The sequence below is a fragment of the Saccostrea cucullata genome, unplaced genomic scaffold (genome assembly GCF_032062105.1).
Source record: "Saccostrea cucullata isolate Sc308-1 unplaced genomic scaffold, CSIRO_AGI_Scuc_v1 ctg2686, whole genome shotgun sequence".
Taxonomy (NCBI): Eukaryota; Metazoa; Mollusca; class Bivalvia; order Ostreida; family Ostreidae; genus Saccostrea; species Saccostrea cuccullata.
In genome coordinates, this window is record NW_026935361.1 from 1 (window position 1) to 18,977 (window position 18,977).

At 31.4% G+C, this 18,977-nt stretch overlaps 1 protein-coding gene and 1 long non-coding RNA gene across 4 annotated transcripts; both read left to right on the forward strand.

The window, feature by feature from the left end:
• The first annotated feature begins 2,485 nt into the window (after positions 1-2,485).
• On the forward strand, positions 2,486-18,870 carry LOC134242569 (multiple epidermal growth factor-like domains protein 10). Of its 3 annotated transcripts, none has more exons than XM_062724668.1 (6): positions 2,486-2,729; positions 2,891-3,027; positions 3,460-3,597; positions 6,454-6,615; positions 6,863-6,980; positions 18,513-18,870. In XM_062724668.1, exons 3-6 carry the CDS (start codon positions 3,576-3,578, stop codon positions 18,703-18,705), a joined length of 495 nt encoding a protein of 164 aa, XP_062580652.1. In that variant the 5' UTR covers positions 2,486-2,729; positions 2,891-3,027; positions 3,460-3,575; the 3' UTR covers positions 18,706-18,870. The 3 variants fall into 3 exon arrangements, with proteins under 3 accessions (XP_062580652.1, XP_062580654.1, XP_062580653.1); XM_062724670.1 differs by having other exon boundaries at positions 6,866-6,980; XM_062724669.1 differs by lacking the exon at positions 2,486-2,729 and having other exon boundaries at positions 2,834-3,027.
• Positions 15,927-17,849, forward strand: LOC134242572 (uncharacterized). Its single transcript, XR_009986882.1, has 3 exons — positions 15,927-16,247; positions 16,779-16,844; positions 17,343-17,849. It is a non-coding gene; the product is annotated as an uncharacterized LOC134242572 (long non-coding RNA).
• Positions 18,871-18,977: the final 107 nt, after the last annotated feature.

An 18,977-nucleotide genomic window follows, 5' to 3' on the forward strand; every position in this document is an offset into this window, starting at 1 on the left:
CTGATTTTATTGGCTTATTTGTTTTCTTGTTTTCTTTTTTACTTTCTGTCAAGTAGGTATATCGACAACATATTGTCAATTAACAATAGTTATTTCCATTGTGTCGACACGATATATCTCGATGAGCTTGAAATAACAGATACCGCACATAGTCTTACACATCTGTTTCTTACTTGCATATTTTGCTGGAAAAGACGTTAACGATAATGTAACAGCAAAGCTTTATGATAAACGTGGTAACTAACTTTTTAATCGTCAACTTCTCTTATTTCTGCGGCAATATACTAATACTTTTACCACATGTGTCTCACAAAAATCTGCTGTGTAAATCCAAATTGTAATGCTTTCAGATTTTGTGTCTCAGGGTGTTCAGTAGACTACATATAGTTGTTCCTGGTAGCATCGTGTCCGTCCTGACAACTCTAGATATGGACCTTCATATTGTACTGTATATGTTTTAGGTCACATAGTATTTAAGGAATATTTTTAAGTTTTGTGTGAGTTATTGGTGTGTGAATCACATAGACGTCAATGTAGGCATATTTTCATGAAGCGTGTGTGAATCACACAGACTTGGCACCAATAATTCTAACTAAACTTAAAAACATTCCTTATATTTACATTTTACATGTTTGGAAGCACTATAAATATACTCAATATTTGAATTTCTTCATGCCCTATATCGTAATAATACTTTAACTAACGTTGCTGTAGCCCTATTGTGACTTCACGTTAACGCACGTTTCTCCATGGACATTTCTACGCGTGAGTATAAACGAGAATGGTTTTCAAATCGATTTCACAGTAGGGTTAGTAGAAAAACACAGCGAATGTGAATATTCTTATATATAAATTCCATGCGTAATTCTAAATCAGGCGTCATTTTAGTCTCCAGGCGTAATTTTTTTTACGGGCGTCATTTATTTTTCCAGGCTTATATAGCTCATTTGTCGCCTCAAACTCCTGCCCAATTCCTCTTGGTTTCCTCCCGCAACCTGTGTATCACCATTTAAGGAATGAATTTAATAGCTACCCATTTTATACGGCATAAACTGGGTTGGGGCAGTTTACGCTTTATAAATTGCGAAGCGGTTCATAAAAAAGCGTAAACTAGCAGTTCCAACCCAGTTTATATCGTATAAAATGGGTAGCTATTAAATTGATTGCTTATAATTTAATTTTCATTCATTTGATGTAAGAAAAAAAGATGATTGTTCTAACAAAATGACTTCAATTTGTACAAAATTTGAATGTAACGTCAGACAGATTGATACGTTTTTGACGAAAGTCTTTGTGACGTAGGCAACCCATTTTATACGATATAAAGTAATTTTTTTATCCAATCAAATACAGCATTACAACCAGAATTGAATTATAAATGTAGAGAGACATATCTAAAGGCAGAGGATGTCTTCCAACCAACGGTTATAGTATCTCCTCTTGTGTGCCTCACTGAATGTTCACAGTTTTTCAAATGAACCTCCAATTAAGACAACATTTTGTCAGTTCTCTGTGGTTGTAAATCAAGCTGTAATCTGTCATGATGCTGCTTTCTCCTCCAAGAATTCCGCAGCATTAAAAATTCTTCTTTTCGTATTCAAATTCCAAATGGTTCCATTTACCATTCTTTTTAATTAACTATATATCGCAATAGCATCACGATTTCTGTTCATTCATGGTGTTTAAGTTAGAATATATCATATGAAAGGAAAATAAAGGCATCTCTTACTAATAAGAGAATAAAGAGAACAAGAATGGAAATGGCCAGCTTTCCTACAAGGTCAATGACAGGGCGTTCCCAATAGAGAACAGCATCTGACGGCCATCTTGAAAATTATAGACTTTAGGATCTGACGGAAGTTTTCATAGTAATTGCTATTATTTACACACTGAATTGTGGACGGATTTTCGCCTTATTTGCCGATCATGACAAAGAGCACACGGCGGTTGTGACCGGTCAGCAGGGAATGCTCACTCCTCCTTGGCACCTGATCCATGATGTCTGATGTTTGCTCTGCTCCTGGTTTTTATTGCTTGCATGGACCTCTGTGTCTGAATACTGTTTGTTATCTCAATATAGCTCAGGTTCCCATGTAATACTTTGTATCCCTATGTGACCCCACAAAGTTAATTGGTAAAGTGTGGAATTTGTTTTTAAAAAGAACCCCCGAAAAAAATTCATTAAAATATATATGATTGTTTAAATTAAAAACAAAATATTTGAATAACAGAACTTTCTTATGTTGCCAAATATCTTACATTTTTGTTGTAAATTACTCGTTAAGTAATTGTTACATTTGATGTATACCACCCGGAAAAATATAATGAATGCAATTTATACTTCTCTTATTTGAAAAGAATCAGTAAACACATGTTATAAACTAGGACTTGATTTTAACTGAATCTGTATTTCTGTAATTTTCGAAGAAAAATCAGTAAATGTTGCATTTGTGAAATTCTCTTTTTTTATTATACTATAGAACAACGACAGAGATAGCGTATGTACGGATACAAACTCTACATCTCTAACAGTACAGATTTAAGTCTCCTACAAGCGGCTTATTTGTGTTACAATCATACAGGGCCAGATTTACCAGATCTTAATGTTACTCACATATGTGTTTCTTTCGGTCGGTATGTCATTTTCTACAATGAAAGAGTTTATGGTGTATGGTATCCTGGCAATCAACAATATACATATACCCAACTGTGTCAAGTAATAGTTCAAGGTCTGTGTTAATATTATTGTTCTTTTTGTCAAGATAATTTAAACTGTTTGCACTTGAAATATACGTATGCTTATTTTAAAAAGTTAAGCTAAAAATAATTTTAATAAAGGGTTAATCTAAGATACGAGACATTTAAAAAAGCAAATACATATGTTGAAAAGGTTGTCATAGAGACGATGCCTATGGAATTCTCTGTAATAAAAGATGTCCATTAAATTGTCAAGAGAGAAGGTGTTACATAACTAATGGAACTTGTGTTGGATGTAAAGACGGTTGGATTGGGAAAAGTGTCTTGATGGTAAGATTTAGATAGTAATTCCATTTAAGGTGCATTATCATAGTCTTTATTCTTCATTCCAAGGATAACGACCATTTTAAAACTCATAAAAATAATCCTCTTTATTACTTAAGATGACGTTTATTATTTACGTCAGAAATTCACCAAAGGATCACATGTTAAACGAGAGAGAGAGAGAGAGAGCTGCTGAGAGTTCAACACAAATAAAGAACGCTTTATCTATCTTTTAATTATAATATTATTTAATCAAAGTATCAATGTATCAATGCACATAATATTTTTCTTCAAATGATTACGATTAACGGTTTTAACAAGGAAACAAATAAATTGCGTGCAAAATAAATTAGGAAAAATCTTTACAGTTTAGATCCAATCTATTTTTTAAAGCCGTTTTATTATAAGAAAAATATCCTCTTCTCGATTCATGATTAGCTTGCCCAGTTGGAAAATACGGAGCAGAGTGCAAGAAAACATGTACAGACCACTGTGGAAATAATTTTTCATGTAATCACGTGACTGGTCAGTGTGAGGGGTGTCTATATGGATGGATGGGATACGATTGCAGTGAAAGTAAGATATGTAAATAGTATTTTTGAGTAAAAGAATTAGAGAATTTCTTTTGATACAAAAATATGAAGTATTTGATATAAGTAATGAAATACGTATATGGAGATAACGAAGATATAAATACTAGACCTGTGTAACAAAGAAGATGGGCGCATTTGGCGTGTAATCTGCAGGAATCATTTGTACAAATCATTTATGGTTTAAATGTCCATGATTTGGTTGGCTAACCATAGCAAGTCAGATTAAACAAACAAACATAGTATTTTTTTTATTTAGTTTGAAATATATTGTCAGATTGTTACTTTTATGACCGTTTTTTTAAGAAGGTTCAATAAGATAGTAATGCTTTACAAAAAAATAAACATCCCCAAACAGAAAAAACAGCCTATCAGATCATGCTAACAACTCATGTGTAAATCATGGTTTTGATATGATTTCGGTATAGGAAAATTTCACATGCAAATGAGCTAATGGATCATGGTTCTGAGATGGTCTGTTAAACTAAACAACTAGCAAGAAAACCATGATCCTTGTATGATCTGTTGTAGAGCTAACAACTCGTATTAAAACCATGATCCTGGAATGATCTGTTGTAGCTAACAACTCGTATTAAAACCATGGTCCTGGTATGATCTGTTGTAGCTCACAACTCGTATTAAAACCATGATCCTGGTATGATCTGTTGTAGCTAACAACTCGTATCAAAATCATGATCCTGGTATGATCTGTTAAATTGAACAACTCATAAACAAAATACATGTGTGCTAATTTAAATATGAATTATTGTAATAAATTTGTTTCAAACAACTTCAAAAAAAATTATTGTCTTTGTAACTATACCTATACATGCTGTGTGCATTTTAATTATTAAAACTTAATTTTCCTGTTCTCTTTTAAATAAGAATTTTATTGATGTATGTATGTTGTTTGATTCTCCAAGCTAGAGTGAATTTAAAGCTTGCATTTTCACCTATCATAGATGACAAAGTTAACAAACCATATCAGGATCATACAACCAATTCTGACAAAGTTAACAAATCATATAAAACTCATGATTCTCAACAGAGAAGTTAACAGATCATGTGTAACTCGTATGGAGTTTAAAGACTAAGTTAAGAAACCATATCAAAATCACAAACTTTTAGCAGTTAAAGTTAACGTATCATTTCAAACTCATGTTCCTTTGTTTTCTAAGTTAATGGCACATGTCAGAATCGCAAGAAAATCATAGCAGACTCATTCCCCAGAAACAAACCACACCAGGATCATACTTCCTTATTTGTCATCTATGATTTCAGTATGATCCATTTAATGGATCATGTCTAAATCATAGTTCAAAATCATGCATTTGTGAGTTTGATATGGTTTGTATGTGATTTTGGCATGGTTTGTTAAGAAAAGTTTTTGTTTGGGTCTGTAAGATACATGTAAAAGGCATAGAAGATAAGTAATTATGCAGCATTGTACCGTTATCATCTGCATTCGAGGTTTACATCTCTCTGTTGATTCGATACGTAAGAGCATGCTTTTGGATTGAAAATTTTAAAACGAGGTAAATTATTTGCAAGTTTTATAACAAGTTGATGAACAAAACTATCACCAGTCTCGTTTATGTTATTCTTCATTGTTTAGTTTATTTTATCAGACCCAACTATTGGTACATGGGGTACAAGTACATTAATAACACATCTACATATAGACATTATATAAGTTCTACAATAAAATTTTCAGCAAATACAATCTATCATTAAGTCAATATTTAATTGACACTTATTTTCAATACTGATTGTTAGTCCGTTATTAAAAACAGCACGTGGAGGGTTTGACAAGTTGGCAGAGGACGTTCACTCTTCTATTGCACCCGATCCCACCTCTTAATTTTTTGGAAGTCTGTGTTTGCCTTGCTCCTAATATATATTTATTAATTGACTTTTCAGTTTGATTACTGTTCATACTCTCCATTTATTCCACTTTATTCTTACAGCCTTCAATTTAAATTTATGAAGCATAAATGATATCCCGTACGAGGTTTGTTTTCAAGCGATTGGTAAAACGAGTATACATCTGTGCTTGAAATACAACGTTTTAATTGTGACTTGAGGGACAAATTAAAGAAAATATTTAAAGTTTATTTGCATAATAGTATAGAAATTATACATGAAGATTAAACAAAGACGAATATTTACATTCGGTGTATTTTTCCTTATGAAATTCCTTAGAAATCCACAACATTCAAATTTCTATAACACACGCGAAACCTTGTCACCGCGCATTAGAATGCACAGTAGGAACTACATTGTATATGCATTTTTCTATAATCTGGGAACACCAAAATGTACAATGTTTCGACTCAATTTACTTAAAACTATAATCCTGTTAAATTAACGTAAAAATACTACAAATGTGCGTTTAAAATTAATTTGTCACTTTTTTCCCTCGCAATGATTGTTTGCGTTATTAAACTTTGCGACGACATCTGACGTCACAAACGGCTCTTACGTCTTTTAACCGCGTCAGTTTTGAAAGGCGTTAAATTCACACTCAAGATGAATGAAATAATCAATTATGAAAAAGGAAAATTAGAGAATGTAAATATAAGCATTGAATTCATATTTTTGTATGTCTTCTGTCCTATTACACACCTGGCCGTGCCGACACATTTATCAAACCACGCTAACGCGCGGTATTCAATTTGTCGGCACGGCCATGGCCAGGTGTGTTATAGGACCGAAGACAGACAAAAATATGAATTCAATGCTTAAATATAATTAATTCAACTTGAACATATATAAACAATGTCTACTAGTACTGGTAGTTCTTCATTTAGCACAGACTGTTTATTGAATATCCATTTTTCAGCGTGTCCCCCTGGCACGTATGGAGAAGGTTGTGAAAGAAAGTGTAGTGGAAATTGTGCCAACAATGAAACCTGTCACAAAGTTGATGGATTTTGTCCTGGGGGTTGTCATAATGGGTTTCAAGGAAATCGCTGCAGTGAAGAGATTGATATTGGTGTGAATGGTATAGTAAGCCATCGTTAATATTTCAATGTAATTCTGGCAAAAAGAATTTAGGAATTTAGCTACATGTATACGAAAAAGTAGTTGCTTTATATTAAAAATATAAATTTCAATTTATTTCACACATTTTAGCTGTCAAGGCTTTAAAAGAGGATTTATGCAAACATTATACAAAATGCGAAACAATGATTGGTTTCTTTAAGTACAAATAATGTTTTAGTTTTTAACTTCGTTGCTTATTAACACAGTAGATTTCACAAAACCTTGCACTGACCAAGGAGACAACGTTGGCGGATTAACAGCGGGTTTGATTATTTCTCTCCTGATCAATGTTGGGCTTTGCTTTACAGTGCTTTACTTCATCAGGTATGTTTATTTTTACTTTATCTGTAAACCATTGTATTAGCTCTATTATTGTTTGTGTATAAACTAGACTTGTTTCATTTGCTGACATCCCTCATACTATTGACCAAAAAAGCCTCGTGCATTGGTTTTGTAATCTTCCATTATTTGATTTTTTTTCTTGCAAAATTTTAAATAGATTCTTTAAGAGTCATTCTATGTAAGAATCAAAGAATTTAGAAAAAAGTTGGAAATGGTACATCACAGATTTTGCTGATTTTTTGCATGCAATGTAGAAACACCATGTATAGAACATTTTTGGGGTTAATTTTTTATTTTGTGTCCCGGTTGCCATGGTAACCAAAACCACCATTTTGAGGCCAAAAATACAGAGCAACCTACTGAAAGTATACAATCTTCATCATAAAATTCTATTTTCTGCGTTTTATTTAAAGATTTAATTGTTGCCTACTCTGATAGAATATGTGTTGTAGTAACTACCACAACTGATGAAATTATTCAATAATTGGTCATAAAAGAGTTGTCTTTCAGTGAAAAGTGTGAATTTTTCAAATTTTAACAAATTTTAAAAAATGTCAATTTTTGGCATTTTCAAAGCGTAGTAGCAAGAAAACGCGGGCAATCCATAACAAACAACTACCATCACTGGAAAGGTCATTCCTTACCCATGAAAATATAAAATTTCTAGAGTGGTAATATTTCTTAAAATAAAATAAAACGAAAATGAAAATGGTTGCTATGGAGATTTTGAATTAATTTGTAGATTCAACATTCGGCTCCTTTTTGTACATTATAGCTTTAAAAAAAATCAAGAGTAAAACAAATCACACTACTAAACCTCATAATTTCAAAATAAAATGATAAAAATGCAAGTTCATAAATTAAACAAAAATAATGTGTTACTATAGCAACCAAAAAGTCAGGAAAAATCACTGTAGCTATTGGCGTTTTCATTATGCAGAATCTGTGGCCTCAGTGCATTATTTAATTTCTTCAAACAACAGATAACACTTATCATATTTGTTATTTCACTTAATATGTACATTAAAAAAAAAGTAATAAATAAAAATTTAGGCGTCCCAAATCACGTTGCTATGGTAACCAAATAGTTTTTGAACACTTCCTTATAATGGTTGCTATCACAAATATTGTGATACTGACAAGTGTACAACGATATTATAAAAGCTTCATTCGTGATTTTTTTCTCTTTTTCAATAAAATAAATTGAATTTAATTGTATTTTACTAAATATCAAGATAATAATTCATAATTTATTTTAAAAATGGTTGCTATGGCAGCCAATAGTTCAGGAAAATCCTTATCGTTGATATGTTTAATATACAAAATCTACTGCTTTATTGCCCGATTATATTTTTTCCTCAATGAAATAAATTCCACAAAACAATGTAAACCTTAGAATATCATTTCACTAACATGAAAATAGAAATTCATAATTTTATTTTAAAAAAACCAGTTGTTATGGTAACCAAATAATTCAGGAATAATCCAAATAATTATTGATGTACCAGTATACAAAACTCATAAAACTGCCACCAGTGTTTGATTATACTTCTAATTTAAACAGATGAACTCAAACTTAAACTGATCACATATATCTGAATTACTGCAGCAGGATTTGTTTCCATGGAAACAATAAATACCTACATAAAATCATGACCGATCTTTTGGAAGCAACTTGTTTTATTAATTGAAACATATATAGTTTATATACACGTTTTAACCTGTACATGCACTTCTTAGTTTAAGTAGGACAAGCACATAGTCAAGAGTGCCCCCCTCCTCGATTCAAATTGTTTTTTATGTTGTTCAGATGATATTTTGCTGTTCCTTTCCTAAGGAATTATTATACCACCGCTACGAAGGAGAGGGCGGTATACTGATTTACCTTTGTGTGTCAGTCCGTTTGTCTGTCTGTCTGCCTGTGGGTGTTTTTGTAGCAAGTGTTTGGTTTCAGTTTTCTCAGGAACTCGATCAGCTTTTAATTGAAGATGCTTGAAATTTTAGCACAGTGTTTGCTAAGGCATGCCATATGCATGGTGGGTAACACTTGAGGTTAAATCTGATGTCAACTTCCTGTTTATCCGCGTGTCAGACACTGTCTGTTCGTACCATACATAAACAAGCATTCTGAGAGTATTGCATAAGCAATACATGTCCCCTACCGGGTTCCCTTTTTCGAAACTGAGTTTTTCTTCAGGATGTCATTTAATAATATGCAAAAGTTATGTCCAAGGTAAAACTGTTGATTTTGAGGTTGTGGATAAAATAATCCACATTTAGACGAAAATTCAACTCATTTTTCCTACGTCTTTTTCTTGCTTCTTATTTATGTCGACCATCGGAAGTTAGCGCAGCATGATCTCAATTAAACGAATGTGAAAAATTCAAAATACCATTATTCTGTCAAAAACCAATGAAGCGATGCGAAATTCAAAATTGAAACTTGATGTTTAACTCATCAAGATACAACCACATACCAAAATTCAGCTCAATAGATACAAGCGTTTAGAAAAAAAAAGTGCGGAAAACCAAATGGAACAGACTGGCAGACAGACGGGGACAGACAGACGAACGGACAGGTATACAGAGGGACGCACAGACGCAGAGGAAACCTATAGTCCCCTCCGATTTCACCGTACGGGACTAAAACAATTCGTTGAAGTTTTCCCAGCAGAGATAAGTCTTTCATACACATTAGGAATGACACTCAAAATTCAGAATGTATTTTAAAAATTTTGTGATTTTGTTCTTCCTCATAAACACAAAGGGTCAAAATAAGTATTAGGGAATGTGCAATTATGCAGATGGAGAGCATATAATTACAAACCACCACTGCTCTTATTAGGTCCAAAACACTGTCCGTAGGGGCTATGCCCCTGGGAGTGAACTCCCTATAAGCTTTTGAAATTCAATCAACAGAGAACCTCATTTTGACTCAAATTGAGAAAAATATAATTATCTGAAATAGTTTTCTAGAGGGGGGGAGGAGGAGTTAAGTGAGGGGGGGGCAATAAAATGTTACCAGATCCTCCTCCAATATTTTTAAAAAGGGGGGCTTGATTTATTTGCATTAATATTTTTTTTCAAGTTAAATAACTTTTTTTATCTAACACTACTCAGTTTTTTGGAAAGCTTCTAAAAATATTTTGCAGAACATAAAGTCTGTGATAAATGGAATACTGAGATGCCTTCATAAAATATGACAAAATCAAATATAATATTTTTTTTTCTCAGCTGTAATTTGGGCACATAAATCTATGATTTCAACAATGACCACTTTTACAAATCCCCAATTTCTGCATGTACGTGTCTTCATTACATATTGCTTCATTATACACTGTTTCAGTAAAGTGTATATAATTTTATTGCCCAAAAGTAGGAAGTTTATTTTATTAAATCATTTATTGGGGGGGGGGGGGGGTGCATTACATGTATCACATACACCATACAAAACACTGAAAGATTATTTCAGATCTACATGTATGTAAAATTAGGTTATTTAAGTTGATTGTAGATACTTTTTTTTAAAATCAGAAAATGTATTGACTGTTTACTGAGATTATTATCAAAAATTTAAAATTTACCTTCAATAAAAAAAAATAATTTCCCTCCCTCCTGTGTCTGAAACCCATCAGGCGGCAATTCCAAACAAACAATTTTTAAAGGATGGCCTGACAGATGGTTTATATAATTTTCATTCACATTCACTGATTTTAATAAGATTGTTAATATGCCTATACTGTTAATGATATAATTAGAATCATGTCATTATTTATGCTTTGGGTACTTTAAAGTTATTTTAATAATAAATAGTCATGCCCTATCATTAATAAACGTCATACAAAATATGTGCAACTTTCAATGTACGTAGTCAATAATCATTAGTACTTACCTAGTGCTTCTTATTATCATGTATATTTCTTCATCACAACCTTATTATCCCACCCTTAGTGCTGAAGTCCATTTAACTGACAATAGCTACTTTTTTTAAAAAACACTTTTTTCAATGATGCAGCACTTGTCACATAGGCAGGAATTTCATAGGATGCAATCCATTTTTAAGTTTTCATGTATCTATCACATCTATACACAAACATGTATATCTCTCAGACACAGTAAAGCCTGAACAATCAATTAACTATGGGTAATGTTAAATACTTCACAAGTTGGATTAAAACCCCTGAAAATATCCAAAACAAACAGTATTTACTCCTCAAAGTTGCTTTCTGCTGTATACTTTTACTTTCATTTTCATCGATTAAAGCAAAAGATTTTCGAAAAGGGAAATAACTCTTGACAAAAATGTGTGTAAATTTAGAGATTTTTACAAAGAAGTCGGTTCACTTTATGCATACAATGGCCCTGTAGATATACCAATTAATTGATCAACACTTGATTTTCCATTTGAAGCATTAAAATAAAATAGAGACTTGGTGCTTTCATATCCTATTAAAAAAAATTCTCCTCAAAGTCCAGGTCTTGGAGAACTGGCTTTATGAAATTGCAATGTTCTTGAATGTTTAGGTAAACAGGTATAATTGAGTACTTTCAGTGAAGAAAAATAATATGAGCGCACTCTCTGATCTAAAAAATAAAACATGTCCATGAATCCTCAGAAACAGTTCTATCATTTACTAGTTGCATATTTTAGATCAGAGGTTGCGCTCTATATCAAATATCAAAAAATAACTTTAAAAATTGGCCGTTTTTGTAGACTTTTTCGGAATATGAGGAAATTGACGCATTTCGTGACGTCATAATGCATTGACTAGCCAAAAAATTACGTCATTTTTTATAGGATCGCAGTCACCAAAGATCGAAGTGATATTTTAATGCATTGTTAACTAAAACTATGCAGTTTCAGTTTTTCAGAAATTAACAGGGCCAAATAAGGCGAAAGTGAACCTTGTTCTTTACAATCAATTTATTTTCTTAAAGTAAATATTACCTCTCCAGTTTTTTCATATGTTTTTCACAATTGTATAAAGTGAAATTCAGAGCATCAGAATATTCCACCAGCGCCTGCGTTTTTCGTGTATATTGTTATGTTCAACCCCCCTTTTTTAAGGCAATTTTTTATGTTATTTGGCATTTAACGGCAGGTCCAAAAAAAATTTTCAAGTTTTTTGTACAGAAAATACAAATTACAAATTATTTCAAAGGAAAAAATAATTATAATCACCTTTATTTAATTAAATGTACATTAATGGGAAGAAATATCATTTTAGGTATTTACCACCTATGTACAAAAACAGGTAACCTGGTTGCCATGGAAACAAGACCAATTGATCACTTTTACTAATATTTTTTTTAAACAGGGCTTATAATGTAATTATTTCACCAAGTTTCAGCAAAATCCGTGATTTTCAATTTCCAGCCCATTTTGATGCTTACAGAGAATGACTCTTAAATACACAATTTTGCTCTTAATTAAAATATATGCGATATTTAAAAAAAGAAAAAATGACAAGCGATTATTTCTTAAATCTAAAAGTTTTATGATTAAAAAAGAACGTTTTTAACAGTTTTTATTTTAGATATCTAAGACTGAAAAGCAATTGTAACACGTGTATGTCGAGAAATTTTAAGAAATATTTTAAAACTTACAAAATTCAAAATCTTTGCCCATGTAAATCTAATATGTCTTTCTTAAATACATTTATGTTCCTTAGTTCTGTTCTCCTGTCAGACAACTGAGCTTGTTTTTTGGTAAAGCGGGCAAAAACAAACAACATCATTGAAGTGAAAAATGTCATTTATTGAAGTAAATGACGTAAAAGTAGTAAACATATTTACAATACAAGAAAGGGGGTCAGGAATGGAGACTTAAATATAAAATATTACATATCTTTATAACAATATTGCACAATCTGACCCCCAGCACCATAATGTCATTGTAAATGATATACAATAGAAAAAGGGGGATCAACCAGCAGATTTTACATTCAAAGAAATGAACCATTATCGTTCAGTTAACTTAAAGGAAATCTGGAAGTTATGTGCTCCTCTCATGATCGGAATAAACGAGACAGGCAGAAGTCCATGGCCAGTTAAGTTCAATAAATTGGCCTATCAATAAGAAAAAAATATCAATCAACATTAAATTCAACGGATTTTGCTGGCAAGGACGTAAATATTTGCCCTTGCCTTCAATTCGACAATCAGATAAAGTGACAATGTTTAGTAATTAACAATTGTTTTATTCATGCATATGCTGACTCGATATACAATTTAATTACAATTAGATGTTCCGAATCCTCTACTGCTTCTCAAACATCTAACAACATATCATTCGGGGTCACGTCAGAGCGACCTTTAGATTTTGAATAAACACAAAAAATGGCCAATCAGATTCAAGTTTCAGTAAATAATTCTAAAATTAGTTCCAAGGTTACATATCATCATTACTGATACTCGGTAGTCTATCTTACGTTGAATTTAAGTAATTTTGGTTTTAATTTAATGTATTGTCCGCCAGTCTGGCATTCTTACGTGAATAATGCAAACTAAAAAGCACAAACTATACAAGATATCCAGCAAGTCACATTCATACATAACACAGCGTTTGCATTGCATAATCTGTTTACTACGAAACTCCTCGGACGTTTAGGTTGGGCAGTGAAAAGAAGAACCCATCCGAACTATAAGCCAAGAATTCTGAGGCAACATTTTCATTGGCTAATCAAAAGGTCGCTCTGACGTGACTCCGAATGGGATGTTGTTAGATGTTTGAGAAGCGGTAGCGAATTCGGGACATCTAATTCTTATTAGATTGACTCGATATATACTGTATTGAAGTGAACTTTTAAAAAAGAAATACCAGAGTCTGTCACATCTGTTTTTAGTTAATTTTTTTTACGGACTATAAAATATAAAAAAGGCAAACAATAAACTTAATTATAGGACAAACGAGATAATTTAAGCTTTTCCATTGTCAACTTTTTTTTCATTTATGAAATAATATTCCACTGTCATATGTTTCTGTCTTTGTATCTCTACCCTTTTTTTTATACTATTCAAGTGTTTGCTTTGAGTATTGTTAATTTTTATAGCGAATCATGCTACTCGCATAAAATTTGAAGTTACAATGATTTCAACAACCTCGTTTTAAATCAGTATTTTGTACATTCCGTTGTAGCTATAGTGACTTCCTTTGCAAATATAGCCCATCATCATGAAACTCGATTTTGGTTGACTTGTTTCATATTTATATTTAGGCCTTTGTCTTTATCAAATTTGATTGTGAAAAGTTATGTCAATCTGATCAATAGGACCCCGGACGGGTGTGATCTATCATAAGGGAATGCTTTCTTCATCTAGACACCTGATTTCACCTCTTGAATATTCACTGGCCCGTGTTATGTGCTCTTTTCAAATATCATAGAATTGTTTCATAGATTTTTTGAGTTCAAAAACCTTTTACATTTTATAACTAGTTGTGTTATGTATTACATTTACAATACGTATACATGAAGAATAGTATGTTAAATCTTGGTAGCTAATAGATACCTGAAATATATTTTTAATTTAAGAAATTCGTGGTCATTTTAAATACATTTACTGATTTAATAATATTCTCACAAGATAGGAAAAAAAACAAGAAGACTTTTTAAAGAAAAAATATTTTGTACAATGAATGCATCACCAAAAATGTATCGATAATAAAGTCACTGCTTACCGTAAATCTGGAAATGTTTGCTGTAGATAAATTTTTGGCAAATTTGCAAGTTTATTACATTCGCAAAAATATTTTTCTTCAAAATAAAATACCAATAAGAAAATGTAAACAAAACAGTGGTCATTCGCAAAAATTTGAAACGTAAAAATTAATCAACACTATTTTGACCCGAATTCGCAAAATAAAATCGACGAAAAAATATCCAGATTTACGGTATTTGAATTGTAAAGTTTTGTACATACTTTAACATACATAGGCAATTTAGCCACATATGATCCACATATGCATTGCCTTTCATATGAAGATCATATGTGGATCATATGAGAATCATATGTATATACAATCATATGAGAATCATATGTGGCCAATCATATGAGAATCATATGATCATACATATGTGAAACATATGAAGTAATATACATATGATTCTCATATGAAAGGTCCTACATATGAGAATCATATGTATATTTTGGCAGTGGTCATATGAGAATCATATGAAACTGATCATATGAGAATCATATGAAACCATATTCACTAATTTGCCCTTGTTATACTCAGGTAAAAATCATATGAATATTTTGACAGTAATCATATGAGAATCATATGACACAGTGATCATATGAGAATCATATAAAACAGTATTCACTAATTTGCCCTTGGTATACTCAAGTAAAATTGCAATTTCAATAATATATCTCAATAGTAATTCAAATGTACATCAATTTCAAAAGAATTTGTTAGCAATAACTTATGTTAAGTTTTACTCTGTTTAACACCCCCTCCCCCCTTTCCCTTATATAAAAAAAACCTTTCACAATTTTCTTTTTCTGTAATAATGCATACCCCAGACAAAATTGATAAAGAATAAATTAATTTGCTTTTTATTTCAAATCTTTTGGGTTTGGGTTTATTACTTGAGTAAAATAAAAAAAAATCCGTATTTTTCCCGGACCGGTTTTGACTTCTATCAGATGAAAGTGTACGTCATGTTTGACGTCACTGCTGCAGCAGAAGTGCTGGTTGTTGGAAAAAGTAAGTAATCTCCTAACAATTTTTTAAAGACGTTTAATTTATATTGTTTAAATATAGTTTCATTACGGTTACAGGTTCGTATGAACTCATCTCTGTAATACTCTCAACACTTGTAATTGTTGAATTAATGCATTTCGTAAACCTACATAACGTTAGGCCCTAGTGATCTGTAAGTAATTTTGGATAAATTTGTTTCTGAATGGATGTAGGCCTAAACATTACAATTTACATGTTAGGCTAAAGGCATTACTTTGTTTTCTTTTTGTTTTGACTTTTGTTACGTACTGATTTGAAAGTGAAAGTAGAAACCCTGTATAGCAGTTTGGCGTTTTTGTATGTTGAGATCGTTATCAAGTCGATTCTTTCATCAACGTAATGACAAATGTTTGTTTTTATGGCCTATAGATGCATTCAACAACTTGAGTTCAGTGTCACCGTGCTGCTTTTTTATTAAGTCCCAAGAAGCCCAAAGCTGATAAGACTGGCGATTGATCCAAAAGCTGATTGTGACAGACGATTGCATCATCACAATATTAAAGGTAAAAAGAAATACTTGCAATAAAAAATCAAAGTGTACATCTGTAATGACTCCTGTATGACAAAATATTTCTTTTTGTTCCTTTATAATTCTACATTGTTTGCATGGCTTCATCAAAAATAAATTCAACTCAATAATATAGAAGTTGTATTCTACATTTTGAAACAATTTTAATCCAATGCACTTTTAAAATATGGTAAGTGTGAATAGAATATGCTGGCTTTAAAAGCAATAACTTCAGGGGGTAAATTGAATTTTTGAATTTCAGCAAAAAATTTATAATAACAGTGGCAACTTTCAAGGTACACTGTAACACATATGCATGTGTATGTGTTGAAAGTACATCAGATAGCTAATCCATTGAATATTTACATCTATGTATTCATTGACTGACATTTATAAAAAAAGAATCCAATACTAATAGATATTTAAGACTATTGAGAACCTACAAACTTGTATATTCTCTCTTTTTTGTTGTTTAAATTTTAGTTATGCTTAGAAAATATCTAATGTGTTAATATTGGTTTTACAGGTTCAATATACAGTCAGCCCCTCATAACAAAAAATCCAAAGATCCTAGGCTTGTTTCAAAGTTAAGGTAACTACACACTATTTAACAGACTTTCTTATATTCTTCCCAACAAAGTTTCTACTTGTCTGTAATTTTTTGTCCAAAAGTAATATATTTGTGTAAGAATCTTCTTAATTTTTGGCAATAATACTATTTAAACATTCCAAATTCAATTGACAAAAATAAAAAAAAAATAGCTTTTTTATGATTTTAATATGAAGCATATCTTCCAATGGTGTAATTGTCTTGCAAAATTCAATTCGATTGTCAAAATAAAAGAAATGCTTTTTATAATTTTATTATGAAGCATATCTTCCAACAGTGTCTTGCAAATTATATCATAGGATTTCACAAAACACCTAGTATAACATATATAATATTAGTTTTATCTCGTATTATACATGTATCTGTGTCGGTGAATTGGGAATACATTTGTTTGCTGATGATAAGTTACTTTAATATAACTTGTAGAATTGATTTTGTAATTTAAGAATTATTTTGTTTTTATTTTTGAAATTTTTGTAGAGACCATTCTGTGCCACAAAGAAATTGTTTAGGAAGGGGAGAACTGGTGGATTTGCATTTTTGGTACAGTTCAAAGAGATTTTCAAAATGGTCAGATCAGAGGAAGGACAACTGAAAATATTGAAAAGATACAGAAAGAAAAAGAACCTGGAAATATATGGAATAATTATGAAATGTGGAGGATGTACAACATCTTGTCTGAATTTGACCTGTAAAGATTTCCCATTCTTATTTGTATGCTAGAATATCAAATAACTTGATTTTTCATAAATTTATAATAGAGAATACATGACAAATGTTATTGCTGATGTTTCAATTTTGCTGTGGACACTTTCATGTCATATGGTATTTTTATACAAGTACATGACCTAATCATGATAATCATTTGTACATGTATACATATTTAACTTCTTAATCATTTTGCTGAAATTTTATAATTTGTACTCATTTTAGAATATGTTAAATACATGTATCGACAAATGCTACTGACTTGTTTGTATATTCTCTTGTTTAGAATGTACACTGTGAAAAATAAGTTATTTCTCTTGATGAAAATAACTTAATCAAAAAAGTTGTGTAAGCATTATAAGATATTTCAAAATATGTAACCAATGAAGATAGATCATTGTATTGTAATGAATTTTCATCTAAAGCAGAAATATCTGATTTTTAAATGTGTACAAGAATGTGAAAAATATTGAAAGAGAACACACATAAGTGTTTCATATGATTTACATATGATGCCCTTTTCATATGATTCTCATATGTAAATGGCTTGAAACACACATAAGTGTTTCATATGATTTACATATGATACCCTTTTCATATGATTCTCATATGTAAATGGCTTGAAACACACTTGAATCATTCATTTGAAAATCATATGTAGTTATTTTCATATGATTCACATATGTGGATCATATGTAAATCATATGATTTGCTTCATATGATTCACATATGATGCCCTTTTTCTATGATTCTCATATGAAACCAATCATATGAGAATCATATGATACTCATATGAGAATCATATGTGGCTAAGTTGCCTGTGTACTGTTAAGGCATATTGGAAAAAAGTAGAAAAGGTATATGTTTCCTTTTGTTTTTGTATGTTTCTTACACAATTAAAGATAAAAAAAAATAAAATAAGGAAGGCATTATTCACTGTAGGAAGAAAGAGAACAACAAAAGAAATAGCCAGGCTTCCTACGAGGTCAGTGACAGCGTGGGTTCCCAAAGATCATCATCTGGCGGCCATCTTGAAAACCATGCATATGAAGATTTGAATGTGATACAAGCCAGAGATGCCCTTCAAGTTTATCGGAATCTCGCACTCAATGACACCAACACAAACACTGTATAGCAAAAGGAAAAATATTCAACTTTTGATTAAATAAAAAATATACATGATTACTTTTAGATGAAGAAACAACAACACAAATCAATGAATAGTGCATAAACATGGACACTGGAATCAGGAATAAGCATTCTCTGGTCAGTGGTGACCGGACACGCATTATAAGTTGAAATCTACATCCTGCGTTTTCTACAGATAATACCAAAAGAAAAAAAATAAAATCCTTTTCAGTATTCCAGTTTATTTTTCTTTCAACTACAGTTCCGCTGAACACATTA

Bases quoted from the DNA above. Each gene is read 5' to 3' on its own strand.
- LOC134242569 (XM_062724668.1), top strand. From the start codon at position 3,576: ATGGGATACGATTGCAGTGAAA. The intron at 3,598-6,453 runs GTAAGATATGTA...TCCATTTTTCAG, and splicing joins GGGATACGATTGCAGTGAAA to CGTGTCCCCCTGGCACGTAT. The intron at 6,616-6,862 runs GTATAGTAAGCC...TTATTAACACAG, and splicing joins GATTGATATTGGTGTGAATG to TAGATTTCACAAAACCTTGC.